This window comes from Dryobates pubescens, chromosome 22 (genome assembly GCF_014839835.1).
Source record: "Dryobates pubescens isolate bDryPub1 chromosome 22, bDryPub1.pri, whole genome shotgun sequence".
In the NCBI taxonomy this organism is placed as follows: domain Eukaryota; kingdom Metazoa; phylum Chordata; class Aves; order Piciformes; family Picidae; genus Dryobates; species Dryobates pubescens.
Genome location: NC_071633.1, coordinates 14,334,563 through 14,350,084, shown reverse-complemented (window position 1 = coordinate 14,350,084; position 15,522 = coordinate 14,334,563). Strand labels below are relative to the sequence as shown.

The 15,522-nt window shown below is 64.0% G+C and overlaps 1 protein-coding gene across 2 annotated transcripts; it reads right to left on the bottom strand.

Annotated features, from left to right (window-relative positions):
• Positions 1 to 205: 205 nt before the first annotated feature.
• Positions 206 to 5,320, bottom strand: LOC128898347 (membrane-spanning 4-domains subfamily A member 15-like). Of its 2 annotated transcripts, none has more exons than XM_054171862.1 (6): positions 5,147 to 5,320; positions 3,834 to 3,953; positions 2,779 to 2,835; positions 2,368 to 2,499; positions 560 to 673; positions 206 to 468 (listed from the first exon to the last, which is right to left on the bottom strand). In XM_054171862.1, exons 1-6 carry the CDS (start codon positions 5,234 to 5,236, stop codon positions 352 to 354), a joined length of 630 nt encoding a protein of 209 aa, XP_054027837.1. In that variant the 5' UTR covers positions 5,237 to 5,320; the 3' UTR covers positions 206 to 351. The 2 variants fall into 2 exon arrangements, with proteins under 2 accessions (XP_054027837.1, XP_054027838.1); XM_054171863.1 differs by having other exon boundaries at positions 350 to 468; positions 560 to 666.
• Positions 5,321 to 15,522: the final 10,202 nt, after the last annotated feature.

Here is a 15,522-nt window from a genome sequence, read left to right as displayed (position 1 = left end):
CAAGGCGCTGGGGGCCAGCACCTCGCCAGGCTCCGTGGGTGGCCAGCTGCAAAGAACCCCCAAAGCTGCTGCTTCTGGGCTGGGGGCGAGGGGAACAAGGATTTGGGGGGTGGTCAGCCAGCACCCACACCCCCCACCCCACCATGGGGGTCTCCTTCAGGGCCCTCCCCCCCCCCCATGCCCACCCGCGGCTGGAGGAGCAGCCGGCGGCAGGGCGCTGCCCGGGCAGGGGGGGCACAGGCTGTCCCAGGGTGGGAGGGAAGCACTGGTGGCGGTGGGAGAAGGTCTGTCATGCAGGCAGGGTTGGGGGGGCCGCTCCCGGGAGCCCCCCCCCAGTGCCCAGCTCCCCTCCTAAGTGGGCTGCTCCTTGGGGTCGTAGATCACCTCGGTGTAGCTGGGGGGCTGGGGCAGGTCGGCCATGGGCACCGCCAGGTCCGCTTGGGTGGCACTGGGGACGATCAGCATGGCCTGGAGGAGGAGGAGGGGGGAGAGGGGGCAGTGCTGAGGGTGGGCACCAGCTGGTGCTCAGATCCCCCCCCCTCCCCACTGCCTGCCCTACCTCGTTGGAGCTGAGGCGAGTGGCCCTGCACCAGAAGTTGGCGGTGGCCACGGCGATGCAGAACTCCAGGATGGTGAAGATGAGCAGCACGATGGAGATGCCGTTCCCTGCCAGCTCCAGGGGGCACAAGACCCCGTCAGCAGCCCCCAGCAGAGGGGAACCCGCGCCCAGCTCCCACCCCCCACCTCCTCTTCCCCCCAGAGTGAAGCCCACCCCGTTATTTTGGAGCTCCCCTCCTCCGCCTCCCTCTCGCCCCCCTGCCTCTCCTCCACCTCCCTCTCGCCCCCCTGCCTCTCCTCCACCTCCCTCTCATCACCCTGCCTCTCCTCCACCTCCCTCTCATCACCCTGCCTCTCCTCCACCTCCCTCTCATCGCCCTGCCTCTCCTCCGCCTCCCTCTCGCCCCCCTGCCTCTCCTCCGCCTCCCTCTCATCACCCTGCCTCTCCTCCGCCTCCCTCTCATCACCCTGCCTCTCCTCCACCTCCCTCTCATCACCCTGCCTCTCCTCCGCCTCCCTCTCGCCCCCCTGCCTCTCCTCCGCCTCCCTCTCATCACCCTGCCTCTCCTCCACCTCCCTCTCATCACCCTGCCTCTCCTCCACCTCCCTCTCATCACCCTGCCTCTCCTCCACCTCCCTCTCATCACCCTGCCTCTCCTCCACCTCCCTCTCATCACCCTGCCTCTCCTCCACCTCCCTCTCATCACCCTGCCTCTCCTCCACCTCCCTCTCATCACCCTGCCTCTCCTCCACCTCCCTCTCATCACCCTGCCTCTCCTCCGCCTCCCTCTCATCACCCTGCCTCTCCTCCACCTCCCTCTCATCACCCTGCCTCTCCTCCACCTCCCTCTCATCACCCTGCCTCTCCTCCACCTCCCTCTCATCACCCTGCCTCTCCTCCGCCTCCCTCTCGCCCCCCTGCCTCTCCTCCGCCTCCCTCTCATCACCCTTCCTCTCTTCCACCTCCCTCTCATCACCCTGCCTCTCCTCCACCTCCCTCTCATCACCCTGCCTCTCCTCCACCTCCCTCTCATCACCCTGCCTCTCCTCCACCTCCCTCTCATCACCCTGCCTCTCCTCCATCTCCTCTCACCCCCCTTCACCTTGCTGCTTTCATGGCTTATAGAGGCAGCCAGGCCATGCCAGGCCATGCCAGGCCATGCCAGGCCATGAGTCATCTCCAGAGGTACCAGCCTAAACCAGGTCAGGCACACAGCACTGCCCTGGCAGCTGGCACCGTGCTCGGGGTGCCACCAGCTGTGGGGGCGCCTAACAGTGCCAGGGCTGAACCTGCCAAGCCTCCCCTGACCTCCCCCAGCACATGTACAAGGTGGGATGAAAGGATGGAGAAAGGACCAGGGGAGGTTGCCAGCAGGTTTAGCCCCTTCCAGGGTGGGGTAGAAGGGGAGAGAAAGGACCAGGAGAGGTTCCCTGAAGGTTTAGTCCCTTCCAGGGTAGAGTAGAAGGGCAGAGAAAGGACCAGGAGAGGTTCCCTGAAGGTTTAGTCCCTTCCAGGGTAGAGTAGAAGGGCAGAGAAAGGACCAGGAGAGGTTCCCTGAAGGTTTAGTCCCTTCCAGGGTAGAGTAGAAGGGCAGAGAAAGGACCAGGATAGGTTCCCAGAAGGTTTAGTCCCTTCCAGGGTAGGGTAGAAGGGGAGAGAAAGGACCAGGAGAGGTTCCCAGAAGGTTTAACCCTTTCCAGGGTGGGCTGGGAGCATGGAGGAAGGACCAGCCATTGCCAGAAGGTTGGGGCCCCCCCTCGAGGGGCTGGGTGGTGGCTCGGGGGGGCCGTGGCCGTGCCCCCTCTTACCAGGACGAGGTAACTGTAGTAGTTGAAGTTGGAGCGGTAGAGGCCGTTCAGGTTGAGGTCCACGATGAAGGCCACGATGCCCAGCAGGGCAAAGATGGCACTGATGACATTCATGGTCTGGCTGCCCTTCACCTGTGGGCACAGAGAATGGGTTGGGGGGGAACACAATCAGCCCCCCCCAAAGCCCACAAGGACTTCCCCCCCCGCTAGGGACAGGCAGTGGGTGACAGCTCAAGCTGCTTTCGGGGTGAGGGTTAGCTCCTCCACCTTGCTTGCTGCAAGGAATAACCTTCCAGAGAGGCTTCTGAACGTGGCTTTGTCCTGCTGGCATTCACCTGGCATCAAGGTGGTCCCACCACCACCCCCCACAGGGCAGGGGGGGCACTGGTGGGATGCCCAGGGGCCACTCACCGCACACTCCGTGGGGCTCTTCTCTGCCCCGATGGAGAGGCAGCCTGAGATGATGAACTGTGCCAAGAGAGGAGGAGGAGGAGGACAGTCAGCCCCTGCCAAGCTCACCCTGAGCCACCCAAACCCACCCCCAGATGCCCATGGGCACAGCCCCACCCCTCCCAGGGCTGCCATGTGCTTAGTCCTTGAGTTTCGAGGGCTGCTGGACCAGAACCTGCTGCTCCCAGGGACGCTGGGGGGCATCCTGCTGGGTGGGCATCCTGCCCCCTGGGCATCTGCCTCCAGCAGGCAGTCCCCTGCCCACTTAGCATCCTGCTGGGTGGACATCCTGCCCCCTGGGCATCTGCCTCCAGCAGGCAGCCCCCTGCCCACTTAGCATCCTGCTGGGTGGGCATCCTGCCCCCTGAGCATCTGCCTCCAGCAGGCAGCCCCCTGCCCAGTTGGCATCCTAGGTAGGCACCCCCTCCCAGGGGCATCCTTCTGGGTGAGCAATCCTTCCCTCCTTGCCATCCCCTTCCCTGTGGGCATCTCCTTCCCTCCTTAGTAGGCCTCCTTCTGGGTGGGCATCCCTCCTGAGAGGACCCCTCCCCAGTGTGTATCTCCTTCCCAGTAGACCTCCTTAGTGGGCATCCTTCTGGGTGGGCAATCCTTCCCTGGTGGGCATCTCCCCCCTGGCTGCCCTCCCTCCTCCCTAGTGGGCATCTCCCCCCTGGCTGCCCTCCCTCTTTCCCTGGTGGGCATCTCCCCCCTGGCTGCCCTCCCTCCTTCCCTGGTGGGCATCTCCCCCCTGGCTGCCCTCCCTCCTTCCCTGGTGGGCATCTCCCCCCTGGCTGCCCTCCCTCCTCCCCAGTGGGCATCTCCTCCCTGCTTGCCCTCCCTCCTTCCCTGGTGGGCATCTCCTCCCTGCTTGCCCTCCCTCCTTCCCTCGTGGGCATCTCCTCCCTGCTTGCCCTCCCTCCTCCCAAATGGCCATCTCCTCCTTGGTTGCCCTCCCTCCCTCCCTGGTGGGCACCTCCCCCCTGGTGGGCAGCCCTGGCAGTGCCCCCAGCACTCACGGAGACGCCGCCCAGGAAGGGAATCTCTCCGATGACGAAGACGGAGGTGTAGACGTTGGTCAGCGTGGTCAGGACGATCCCAAAGCCGATGTGCATGAAGCCAGTCATGATCTGGATGGTCTGTGCCGTGGGACAGGGTGACAATGGGGACCACTCACACCCCCCCAGCCTCCACCTACCCCCTTCCCTAGCCCCTCTACCCCCACCCAGGGTTGGGGGAACCCCCGGTCCCTGAGCTCCTCCAGGACCGGGGGGGTCGATGCAACGGGGAGGAGCCTCCAGGAAGGAGGCAAAGCCCCACAGGGATAAGGAAAACCAACAGGAAGGGAGCAAAACCCACTGGGAATGAGGTGTGGGGGGAATGGGACAATGAAGCCCTGGGAATAGGGCTGAAGCCCTGGAAATAAGGGGGAGGGGGAAAGCCAAGACCAAACCAAGCCATGGGAATGGGACAGAAACCCCTGGGAATGGGGAAAGAAAGCCCTGGGAATGGGGATGAAACCCTGGAAATGAGAGAGGGGAAAGCCAAGACCAAACCAAGCCATGGGAATGGGACAGAACCCCCTGGGAATGGGGAGAAAAAAAGCCCTGGGAATAGGGCTGAAGCCCTGGAAATGAGGTGTGGGGGGAATCGGGAATGGGAAGGCAAAAACAACCCGGGAATGAGGCAGAACCGCCTGGGAATGGGGGGAAAATAGCCTTGGGAATAGGGCTGAAGCCCTGGAAAGGGGAAGGGGGGAGTGGGACACCGGAATGGGGATAAAAAACAGACATGGAAATGGGGCAAGAGACCCTGGGAATGAGGCAAACCCCTGGGGAATGAGGGGGGTGGGGAAACAACAGGAACGGGACAGAACCCCCGGGAATGGGGAAAGAAAGCCCTGGGAGTAGGACTGAAATGAGGGGTGGGGGGAATGGGAGGGGAAAAACAAGCCGGGAATGGGGGGGGAAATAGCCCTGGAAAGGGAAAAGGGGGAGTGGGACACGGGAATGAGGATAAAAAACAGACACGGGAATGAGGCAAACCCCTCGGGAATGGGGGGGACGGGGAAACAACAGGAACGGGACAGAACCCCGCGGGAATGGGGAGGAATCCCCCGGGAATGCGGCAGGCTGAGAACGGAGCCAATTTCCCCTGCCAGGGCTGGGGGTGCCTCAGACCTGGAGCCCCTCTGAGCCCACAGCATCCCCCCAGGGGGATGGATTTGAGGGGTGAAACCCCCCAGGAGCGGGGCAGAACCCCCCGGGAGCGGGGCAGGGAAGGCTTTGGCAGGGGTCCCAGCCCCTCTCCTCCCCTCCCCCCCCAGACTCACCCCCATCACTCGGTTCTTGCCCTTGGGCAGGGTCTCAGCCGTGTACATCACCGCCCGGCTGCCCAGTCGCAGGCTCCCCATCCCCTGCATGGGAGCAGTGGGGGGGTCACTGGGACCCCCCCACACACACACCTCCGGTCCCGGAGCCAGCTCCGGTCCCCTCCGGGGTCAACAGTAACCCCCCCCCCCACGCCCCACCCCACCTCGGCGGCTCCCCATTGGTGGAACGTGGCTGATGTCAGAGGCTGCAGCATCCCCGGGGGCACCGCCCAGGCCACGCGTGAATCCCCCCTCATCATCCACGGGTAACACCCCCCCCCCCCCCCCCCCCCCGCAGCGAGGACCCACGGGTGAAAACTACCACCCCACCCCACCCCCCCCCCCGATTAGCTGTGGCTGAATACCTCAGGACCCACGGGTGAACACCCCACCCCCTCCCCTGCTCCACAGCCCACAGGCTAAAGATGCTGAGACCCCACACACCCATCACAGGGGTGGGCTTGGGGACCAACCCCCCACCCCCAGGGAGGGGACCAAGGACCTCTCTGTCACCCAAGGGTGACGCCAGTGTCACATAGGAATGGGACTGGGGACCCCTAGGGCTGTACTCAGGGAGACCTCTGCCACCCACAAGTGTGACTGGGAGCCTTGTGCCACCCAGAGATGTGCTCAGGGACCCCCCTGTCACCCTTGGGTGTGCTCAGGGACCCCTGTGTCATGTAGGAATGGGACTGGGGACCCCCCCATTGTCACCCAGGGCTGTGCTCAGGGATACCTTTGCCACCCAAGGATGGGCTTGGGGACCCAAAAGTGTGACTGGGAGCCTTGTGCCACCTAGAGATGCGCTCAGGGACCCTCCTGTCACATAGGAATGGGACTGGGGACCCCCAGGGCTGGACTCAGGGACACCTCTGGCACCCAAGGATGGGCTTGGGGACCCAAGTGTCACCCAAAAGTGTGACTGGGAGCCTTCTGCCACCCAGAGATGCGCTCAAGGGCCCCAGTGCCGCCCAGAGAGGTGGCTGGGAACTGCCCCTGGCCCCTAGGAATATGCTCAGGGACCCCTGTGCCACCCAGGGCTGTGCTTGAGGGACTCCAGTAGCATCTAGGGAGGTGAAGAAAGCAGAGTGGCAGGGAAAAAACCAGCCCCCAAAGGGCCTCAAGTCCTTTGTGTCCCTCCCCCACCCCCCTAACCCTTCCTGGCTGAGAGCTGTCCCTGCACCCCCCAGGCCCAAGCTCTGTTTAGAGGAGCTCAGAAAGGGAGAAACAGGAAGAAAAAGAAAAGGGAAAGAAGAGGACATAAAATAATAATAATAATAAATAAAAGCAGCCCAGCAGAGAGCTGCCTGCAGCCAGTTCCTGGAAGAAAAAAATCCATCAAGGGCCATTAGGCAGCAGCCAGCTGCTCCCTGCAGAGCTGGGGGAGCTGAGAGCAGCGCCCTGGACCCACACAGCCTGGCTGTGGGGCTGAAGGGAGCCAGGATGGGGGGCTGAAGGGAGTCCTGAACCCACAGAGCCTGGCTGTGGGGCTGAAGGGAGCCAGAATGTGCAACTGGACAGAACCCCAGACCCACAGAGCCCGGGTGTGGGGCTGGACAGAGACCTGGACCCGTAGAGCCTGCATGTGGGGCTGGACAGAGCCCTGGCCCCATAGAGCCTGGCTGTGGGGCTGGAGAGAGCCAGGTTGTGCAGCTGGACAGAGCCCTGAGCTGCAGCCTGCATGTGGGGCTGGACAGAGCCCGGTTGTGCAGCTGGACAGAGCCTCGGACCCACAGAGCCTGGCTGTGGGGCTGAAGGGAGCCAGGTTGTGCAGCTGGACAGAGCCCTGGCCCCACAGAGCCTGGCTGTGGGGCTGGAGAGAGCCAGGTTGTGCAGCTGGACAGAGCCCTGGCCCCACAGAGCCTGCACCCGGGGCTGGACAGAGCCTGCATGTGGGGCTGGACAGAGCCCTGAGCCCACAGAGCCTGCACCCAGGGCTGGACAGAGCCCTCGACCCATAGAGCCTGGATGGGGGCTGAAGGAAGCCAAGATGTGCAGCTGGACAGAGCCCCAGACCCACAGAGCCCGGATGTGGGGCTGGACAGAGCCAGGTTGTGCAGCTGGACAGAGCTCTGGACCCGCAGAGCCTGGGGGTGAGGGTGGGCACTGTCCTGAGCCTCCAGAGGCAGGCGGTGGGGCTGGGAGAGAGCCCTGAACCCACAGAGCCTGCGTGTGGGGCTGGACAGAGCCCGGGTGTGGGGGCTGGACACCAGCCTGGCCCCACACAGAGACAGGATGTGGAGCTTGGGCAGCACCCTGGCAGCATCCCCCGGGCTCCTTGGCACCCGTTAGCCACCCTGGGAAGGTGCCCCCAGCCGCTGTGCCCCCAGCCGCTGTGCCCCCCGCAGGGGCTCTACAGCCGCGGGTGCAAGGCTGCAGGCTGGCACGGAGTGGCACTGGGTCACCGTGCTGCTGTCCCCACGTTGGAGATGGAAGCTTTCCACCCAAGCCCTCGGGGGCAGGGATCATTGCTCTGTCCTCCAAGCCAGCTGGCTCCCTTGGGATGCCAGCCCAGCACCTCCTCAGAGGCACCCAAGGTGCTCAGCACCACCCTCCCGGCACAGCCGTTTCTGCCCTGGGTTTATTGAGCAAACCAGAAGGGTCACAGCGGGGAAGGGTCACACCACAGGAGCAGGGCAGGTCCTGGGGGGGCTGTGGTCTTCGCTGGGTGCAGTGGGGGCCATGGCCACGGCCTGGGGCTCCCCCAGGGCTGCCTCGGGGTCCCCAGCTCGGCGGCGGCGCACGGAGCAGTAGCAAGCGGCCAGGCTCACGGCGAGCAGGGTGCAGCACATGGCCACCATGGCCAGCATGGTGCCAGGGGCGGCTGGCCCTGTGGGGAGAGGCAGTGGGGGTGAGAGGGGCCAGCAGGGCCAGCCCAGCGCCCCCCGCAGCCCCCCGGGGAAGGTGACACTCACGGGAGTCCCTCGTCCCGCCCCGCACCGCCGGGACCGAGGGGCCAGGAGAGGGCATCCAGCTGGCCTCCAGCGCCGGGGGGGTCCCTGGGGAGGAGCTGGGCAGAGCTGGGACGAGCTCCAGGGGACCAAGGAGGACGGTGGCTTCTCCCAGGAGACCTGCAAGGAGAAGCTGATCAGGCACAGAGGTCAGCCAGGAGGGTGCCCAGAGCCCTCCGAGCAGCTCCTTACCTCCGGAGGCGGCCGCCCGCCGCCGCCGCCCCCCGCAGCCAGCTGCAGAGCCGCAGCAGGAGCAGCTGGCTCCATCCGGGGACAGCCAAGCACCTCTCACAGGGTCGTAGGAACAGGCTTTGCCCAAGGTGCCACCAGCACCTGGTGCCACAGCCTTCAGGTGGCAGTGGAGGTAGATCTGTGGAGACAGAGGTCAGTGGGAGGAGGTTCACCAAGGCCAAGAGCTGGGTCCTGCACTTGGCTCACAACCACCCCAGGAAGGCTCCAGGCTGGGGGCAGAAACTGCCTGGTGGGAAAGGACCGGGGGGGGATTGGTGACAGCAGCTGGGGATGAGCCAGGGGGTGCCCAGCTGGCCAAGGAGGCCACCAGCAGCCTGGCCTGGAGCAGCAAGAGTGTGGCCAGCAGGAGCAGGGCAGGGATTGTCCCCTGGGCTGGGCACTGCTGAGGCCACAGCTGGGATCCTGGGGGCAGTTTTGTGCCTCTCACTCCCAGAAGGACATCGAGGAGCTGGAGCAGGGCCAGAGAAGGGCAACCAAGCTGGGGGGCAACCACCTGCACTGATGGGTGGAGGTCCCCCCCCCGCCCCTGTTGGCACAGACCTGGCTTCCAGAGGCGTTGGGGAAGAGGAAGGTGTCCAGCTGGAAGCGGAGGGAGCTGTTCCCATGCCGGGGGAGGAAGCGGGAGCGCCCCAGCTGCCCATCCAGCAGGCACCTAGCAGGGTGGGAAGCAGGGTGAGCCGGGCACTGCCGCCCCTCAGAGCGCCAGCAAGGGGCCAGAGCAGCCCCTGGGGGCAGCAGCCTCCCCCCAGCCCCTGCCCTGGGGCTCACCCATCGCCGGTGATGACCTCGTAGCTGAGCCGCTCTGCCGCGCTGGGGCTGGCCACGCACTCGGCTACAAAGACCCTCAGGGGGAGCTGCTGGGTGGCGCCCACCGAGGCCTCGACGTTGATCAGCTCCCCCAGGGAATACCTGGGGGGCTGGAGCAGCTGGGAGGACCAGGAGCCTTGGGGAGAGCACAGAATGTTAGGGAGGGGCTGGAAGGGACCCAGAGAGATCATCCAGTCCAACCCCCCCCACACACCCCCTGCCAGAGCAGGATCACCTGCAGCAGGTCACACAGGAGCACAGCCAGGTGGGGTTTGAGTATCTCCAGCGTGGGAGACCCCACCACCCCCCTGGGCAGCCTGCTCCAGGGCTCTGGCACCCTCACAGGGAAATAATTCTTCCTCCTGTTTCCATGGAACTTCCCCTGCCTCAGCTTCCTTGTGCTGGCACTGGGCATCACCCAGCAGAGCCAGGCTCCAGCCCCTTGGCACTCACCCTGCACAGCTTTATCACCAGCACTGAGGTCACCTCTCAGGCTCCTCCTCTGCAAGCTGCAGGGCCCTCAGCTCCCTCAGGCTTCTCCTCCTAAGGAGGATGTTCCACTGCCTTCATTTTCCTGGCTCTGTGCTGGACTCCTTCAAGCAGCTCCCTGAGGCCCTTCCTGAGCTGAGGGGCCCAGGGCTGGACACAGCATTCCAGAGGTGACCTCAGCAGGGCAGAGCAGAGAGGGAGCAGAACCTCTCTGCACCCACTGAGCACAGCCCTTCTAACACAACCCAGGATACCACTGGCCCTCTTGGCCACAAGAGCACATTGCTGGCTCATGGTTGCTGCAAGCATCACCCCGGGACCCTAGCAAGGCAGGGGGGTCCCTGTCAGCCCAGCACCAAGGGGGGGCAGGGAGGTCTGGGGGTCCTCTACTCACTGTCATAGAGGTCCAGGGCGAAGCGCAGACGCCTGCGGCGGGCGACGGTGGAGCCGAAGGAGATCCAGGTGGGCTGGATAGCTCTGGATGAAACATTGCCCACCCTGCCCCACAGCACAGCCTTCAGGGGGCTGACATGCTCCACACCCCAACCCACCACCCCTCCTGCCCCCAGCCTGCCCAGGAGGGGCTGCCGGAGCCACCTCTGAGGGGTTCCATCATGGAGCAGCAGGCACATAGGGCTCAGCCTGCTCCGTGTGCCTCCTCCTGGCTCCATGGGGGTCCCAGCTGGCCAGGATAGGAGCAGTCCATGGGGAAGGACAAGGGTCTGGAGCAAGCCCACCCCTCCTGGCCCCAGCCTGCCTAGGAGGGGCTGCTGGAGCCACCTCTGAGGGGTTCCATCACAGAGCAGCAGGCACATAGGGCTCAGCCTGCTCCGTGTGCCTCCTCCTGGCTCCATGGGGGTCCCAGCTGGCCAGGATAGGAGCAGTCCATGGGGAAGGACAAGGGTCTGGAGCAAGCCCACCCCTCCTGGCCCCAGCCTGCCTAGGAGGGGCTGCTGGAGCCACCTCTGAGGGGTTCCATCACGGAGCAGCAGGCACATAGGGCTCAGCCTGCTCCGTGTGCCTCCTCCTGGCTCCATGGGGGTCCCAGCTGGCCAGGATAGGAGCAGTCCATGGGGAAGGACAAGGGTCTGGAGCAAGCCCACCCCTCCTGGCCCCAGCCTGCCTAGGAGGGGCTGCTGGAGCCACCTCTGAGGGGTTCCATCACGGAGCAGCAGGCACATAGGGCTCAGCCTGCTCCGTGTGCCTCCTCCTGGCTCCATGGGGGTCCCAGCTGGCCAGGATAGGAGCAGTCCATGGGGAAGGACAAGGGTCTGGAGCAAGCCCACCCCTCCTGGCCCCAGCCTGCCTAGGAGGGGCTGCTGGAGCCACCTCTGAGGGGTTCCATCACAGAGCAGCAGGCACATAGGGCTCAGCCTGCTCCGTGTGCCTCCTCCTGGCTCCATGGGGGTCCCAGCTGGCCAGGATAGGAGCAGTCCATGGGGAAGGACAAGGGTCTGGAGCAAGCCCACCCCACCACCCCTCCTGCCCCCAGCCTGCCCAGGAGGGGCTGCTGGAGCCATCACTGAGGGGTTCCATCATGGAGCAGCAGGCACATGGGGCTCAGCCAGAGCCTGGCTCCACGGAGGTCCCAGCTCACCGGGGGTAGGAGCAGTCCACAGGGAGGGAGAAAGGTCTGGAGTGAGCCACAGGCCTCCCAGCCAGAGGCTGGTAGTGGAGGACGTTGCTGTAGTGGATGCTGTCTGGCAGGAGCTGGAGGAACAAGCAGGTGTGGGGCTGGAGGGGGTCACCCAGGCGCCAGCCAGAGCCCCCTCTGTGTCCCCAGCACCCCAGAACAGGAGCTGCCCAGGGGCAGAAGGCTCCTCAGCACGTGGTGAGGGCCAAGGCTCAGGTCACTGGTGGTGGCCACACTCTGCCCCAAGGGTGGCTGTCCTCATGAGTGCTGCTGCAGGTCCCCCCTCTAGGGACAGCAGGACCTGGGGGGATCCAGCCCCAACACATGGGTACAGTGACAGCAATGTCCTGGGCACCTCAGGGTGGGTGTGAAGGACCCCATGCCCATGGGGGGCTTCTTCCCAGCCAGGGCCCACGGTGCCCCGACTTTGTCCCTCCCCGGTGGGGCAGTGTGCCCTCCTCTGCCAACCCCCAGGGGAGCCAGGCTGCTGCTGCAGCAGCACCTCCATGAGGAGGGGAGGGGGTCACCGATGGCTCCTCACCTGCAGCACGGTGCCACAGCCCACGAGGGGGTGCTCCAGCCAGTACCTGTCCCCATCAGCAGCGGTCACCCCGCAGCCAGATCCCAGGCTCAGCTCCCCGCGGGCCAGGCGGCTCCCCAGGAGGCTGCTGGGCACTGCCACCGAGAGCCAGGCTTGGCCACACCTAACAGAGACTGCAGCAGGGCAAGAAGGAAGGGCACTGAGCCACCCTGCTGCTGGCCTCCAGATGTCCCCTCCAGCTCCCCCCTTCCAGCTTCCCCTGAGCAGGGCTGGGGGGGGACGGAGGAGAGTTGCTTCATGAGGTCAGCCCAGGGCACTGATGTGGCCATGATGCTCCTGAGAGGTCTCTGTGGGGAGATGAAGGATATGCAGGACCCATCCCAGGGCTTCCCTCACCTCTTAGTTCCAAACCTGATGTCTGGGACAGCCTGCCCATGGTCTTCCTTTGCTGGCACCACCCAGGTCCCCCCACTCCCCAGCACGCCCAAGGGAGGGCAGCCACCCCACCCCCCCCCCAAGCAGCTCCTTACCCTGGGCATCCTGTGCCCAAGCTGCAACCACAAAGAAGAGCACAAACCACCTGCTCCTGAAAGCCTTCATCATGATGGAGGAGAAGAAGAAAAGAAGCAGCCCCCAGTGATGGCTTTTAACACCTGGGTGAAGGTCAGCTACAGCAGCTCTCCCAATGGGAGGCTGGGTGGTGCCTCCACCCCCCCTGCCCACCTCCTCACACACACCTGGAGCCCATCTCCCCAGCCCAAGAGGCAAAACAAAGGCCTTGGTTCCTGCCCCTCTCCTTGTTCTGCTCCCTGTCCCTCTCCCTGCTCCTCATCCTCATCCTGGTCCCTGCTCTAGCTTCTTGTCTCTGTCCTTACTCCTTGTCCTGATCCTAGTCCTTGCTCCTTGTGCTGGTCCTTGCCCTGCTCCCTGTCCTTGCCCTGCTCCCTGTCCTTGCCCTGCTCCCTATCCTTGCTCTGCTCCCTGTCCTTGCTCCTTGCCCTGCTCCCTGTCCTTGCTTCTTGTCCTGATCCTTATCCTGCTCCCTGCCCTTGCTCCTTGCTCCCTGCCCTTGCTCCTTGCTCCCTGCCCTTGCTCCTTGCTCCCTGCTCTTGCTCCCTGTCCTTGCTCCTTGCTCCCTGCCCTTGCTCCTTGCTCCCTGTTCTTGCTCCCTGCCCTTGCTCCAGCTCCAATCCCTCTCTCTGCTCTTTCCCAGCTTCTTCCCCTGGTCCTGATCCCTGCCCTCCCCCTCCATCTGGAGGAGGTGATGAAGAAGCCGAGACTCAACCTCTGGCCACATCCTTCCCCCCCAGACCCAAGCTGTTCCCCCCCACAGGGTGACAGCCTCCTCCCCGGGAGCGGTGGGTTTGGGCTGCACCTTTAACCTTGCTCACCGATCTCGAACGGAAAGTGGTGAAACGCAAAGGAATCACCACTGGGGGGCAAGAGGGAAACTGCTGCCAGCTCTGCACACTCCCACTGCAGGGACAGCTCCCCCAAGAATCACTTTGGTAAAGACTCCTTCTCCTCTTTTGGCTTCCTGGCTCTGGGGGAGGCTAACTGGCTCCTGCTGGAGCTTGGCTGCATTGCTTTGGCTAAGCTCTCACAACCCTCTGCCCTTTCCTCTTGTCCCTTTTGTGTCCAAGGAGGGAGGGCAGGGAGGGAGAGAGGAGCTGTTAGCTCCCCTGGTTTTTGGCCGGGGTGGGGGGAGGTTTCTTGTGCTGTCTCTCAATTGTAAGTCCCTGTCAGTGTTGTAGAGAGTGTAGATTGTGTACAGATCCAGTGCATTTCACAGGATCAGAAGGTGTTAAGGGGTTGGAAGGGACCCAAAGAGATAGATCGTTGAGTCTGACCCCCCCCTGTGTGCCCAGCCCCAGTTCCTCAGAAGCTGATGAAGATGATAAGCAAGAGCCATTGAAAGGCACTTGAAGGACTCTGCCAGCCTCCAGCAAGGGCAGCAGGAGGTCTCTGCCAGCCTCCAGCAAGGGCAGCAGGATCCCAGGATGTTAAGGGTTGGAAGGGACCTCCAGAGATCATCCAGTCCAACCCCCCTGCCAGAGCAGGAGCAGAGAACCCAGCACAGGGCACACAGGGACACATCCAGATGGGGCTTGGAAGGCTCCAGAGCAGGAGACTCCACAACCTCTCTGGGCAGCCTACTCCAGAGCCAGGTGGGGGTTGGTCTCTTCTCCCAGGCAAGCAGCAGCACAACAAGAGGCCACAGTCTCAAGCTGTGCCAGGGGAGGTTTAGGCTGGAGGTGAGGAGAAAGTTCTTCCCAGCAAGAGTAATTGGCCACTGGGATGTGCTGCCCAGGGAGGTGGTGGAGTCCCCATCCCTGGAGGTGTTCAGACAAGGCTTGGCTGTGGCCCTTGGAGCCATGGGTTAGCTGTCAGGAGGTGTTGGGTGACAGCTTGGACTTGATGATCTCTGAGGTCTCTTCCAGCCTGGCTGATTCTATGATGCCAGCACAGGATGGTGCTGGGAGCCCATGGCTTCTCTGTAGCCCATGGGCCTGTGGTGCACAGCCGGGGGCAGAAGATGACCTGGAGGATGGACCTGGAGCTGCCCTCCCCCTGCCGTGCCCTGCTGCCCCTGCCAAGAGCCTTTGGGAAACAGTGGTCAGCCGTGCCAGGAAGAAAGGTCCCAGGCCACACCCAGCCTTTGTTCATCCTCAGCTTCCTGACTGATTGCCCAACGCTGCCAGCCAGCCACATCCCTCTGCAGGGCTCCTGCCCACCCCGGGAGAGCCACCAACACCTCCCGGCGAGGTAGCAGCTGCCGGAGCCGCTCTGCCAGGGGGAGCTCCCTTCCCTCCCAGCCCTGCTCCTCACCCAGCTGCAGACCTCCTCCACGAGGATGCTGGGAGGGATGGGGGTCAAACCTGACTCACATGCAGCAAACCAACACCCATCCCCTCCCTTCCTATCACCCAGGAGGTGAGGAGGACCTTATCAGCACTGGGTGTTGAACCAGTGGGATGCAACCTGCTCCTGGTGAGCTCCGTGGCACCCTGGGCTGGGGCAAGGGGCAGTGGATGGAAACTCCAGCACAGGAGGTTCCACCTCAACAGGAGGAGGAACTTCTTCACTGTGAGAGTCCCAGAGCCCTGGAGCAGGCTGCCCAGAGAGGTTGTGGAGTCTCCTGCTCTGGAGCCTTCCAAGCCCCATCTGGATGTGTTCCTGTGTGCCCTGTGCTGGGTTCTATGGCCCTGCTCTGGCAGGGGTGGGTTGGACTGGATGATCTCTGGAGGTCCCTTCCAACCCTTAACATCCTGGGATCCTGCTGCCCTTGCTGGAGGCTGGCAGAGACCTCCTGCTGCCCTTGCTGGAGGCTGGCAGAGACCTCCTGCTGCCCTTGCTGGAGGCTGGCAGAGACCTCCTGCTGCCCTTGCTGGAGGCTGGCAGAGACCTCCTGCTGCCCTTGCTGGAGGTTGGCAGAGTCCTTCAAGTGCCTTTCAATGGCTCTTGCTTATCATCTTCATCAGCTTCTGGGGAAGTGGGGCCGGGCACACAGGGCTGCAGCTCCTTTGAAACACCCTTCTGCTGAACTGGCACAGCCTGGTGAGCTTCCCAGCAGAGAGGACCTCCCCTGGCACCCCAAGCACGGAGGAGATGTTTGAGGTGGGTCCTGCCCCAGCTGTTCAAACACTCCGGGGTCAACCCCAGC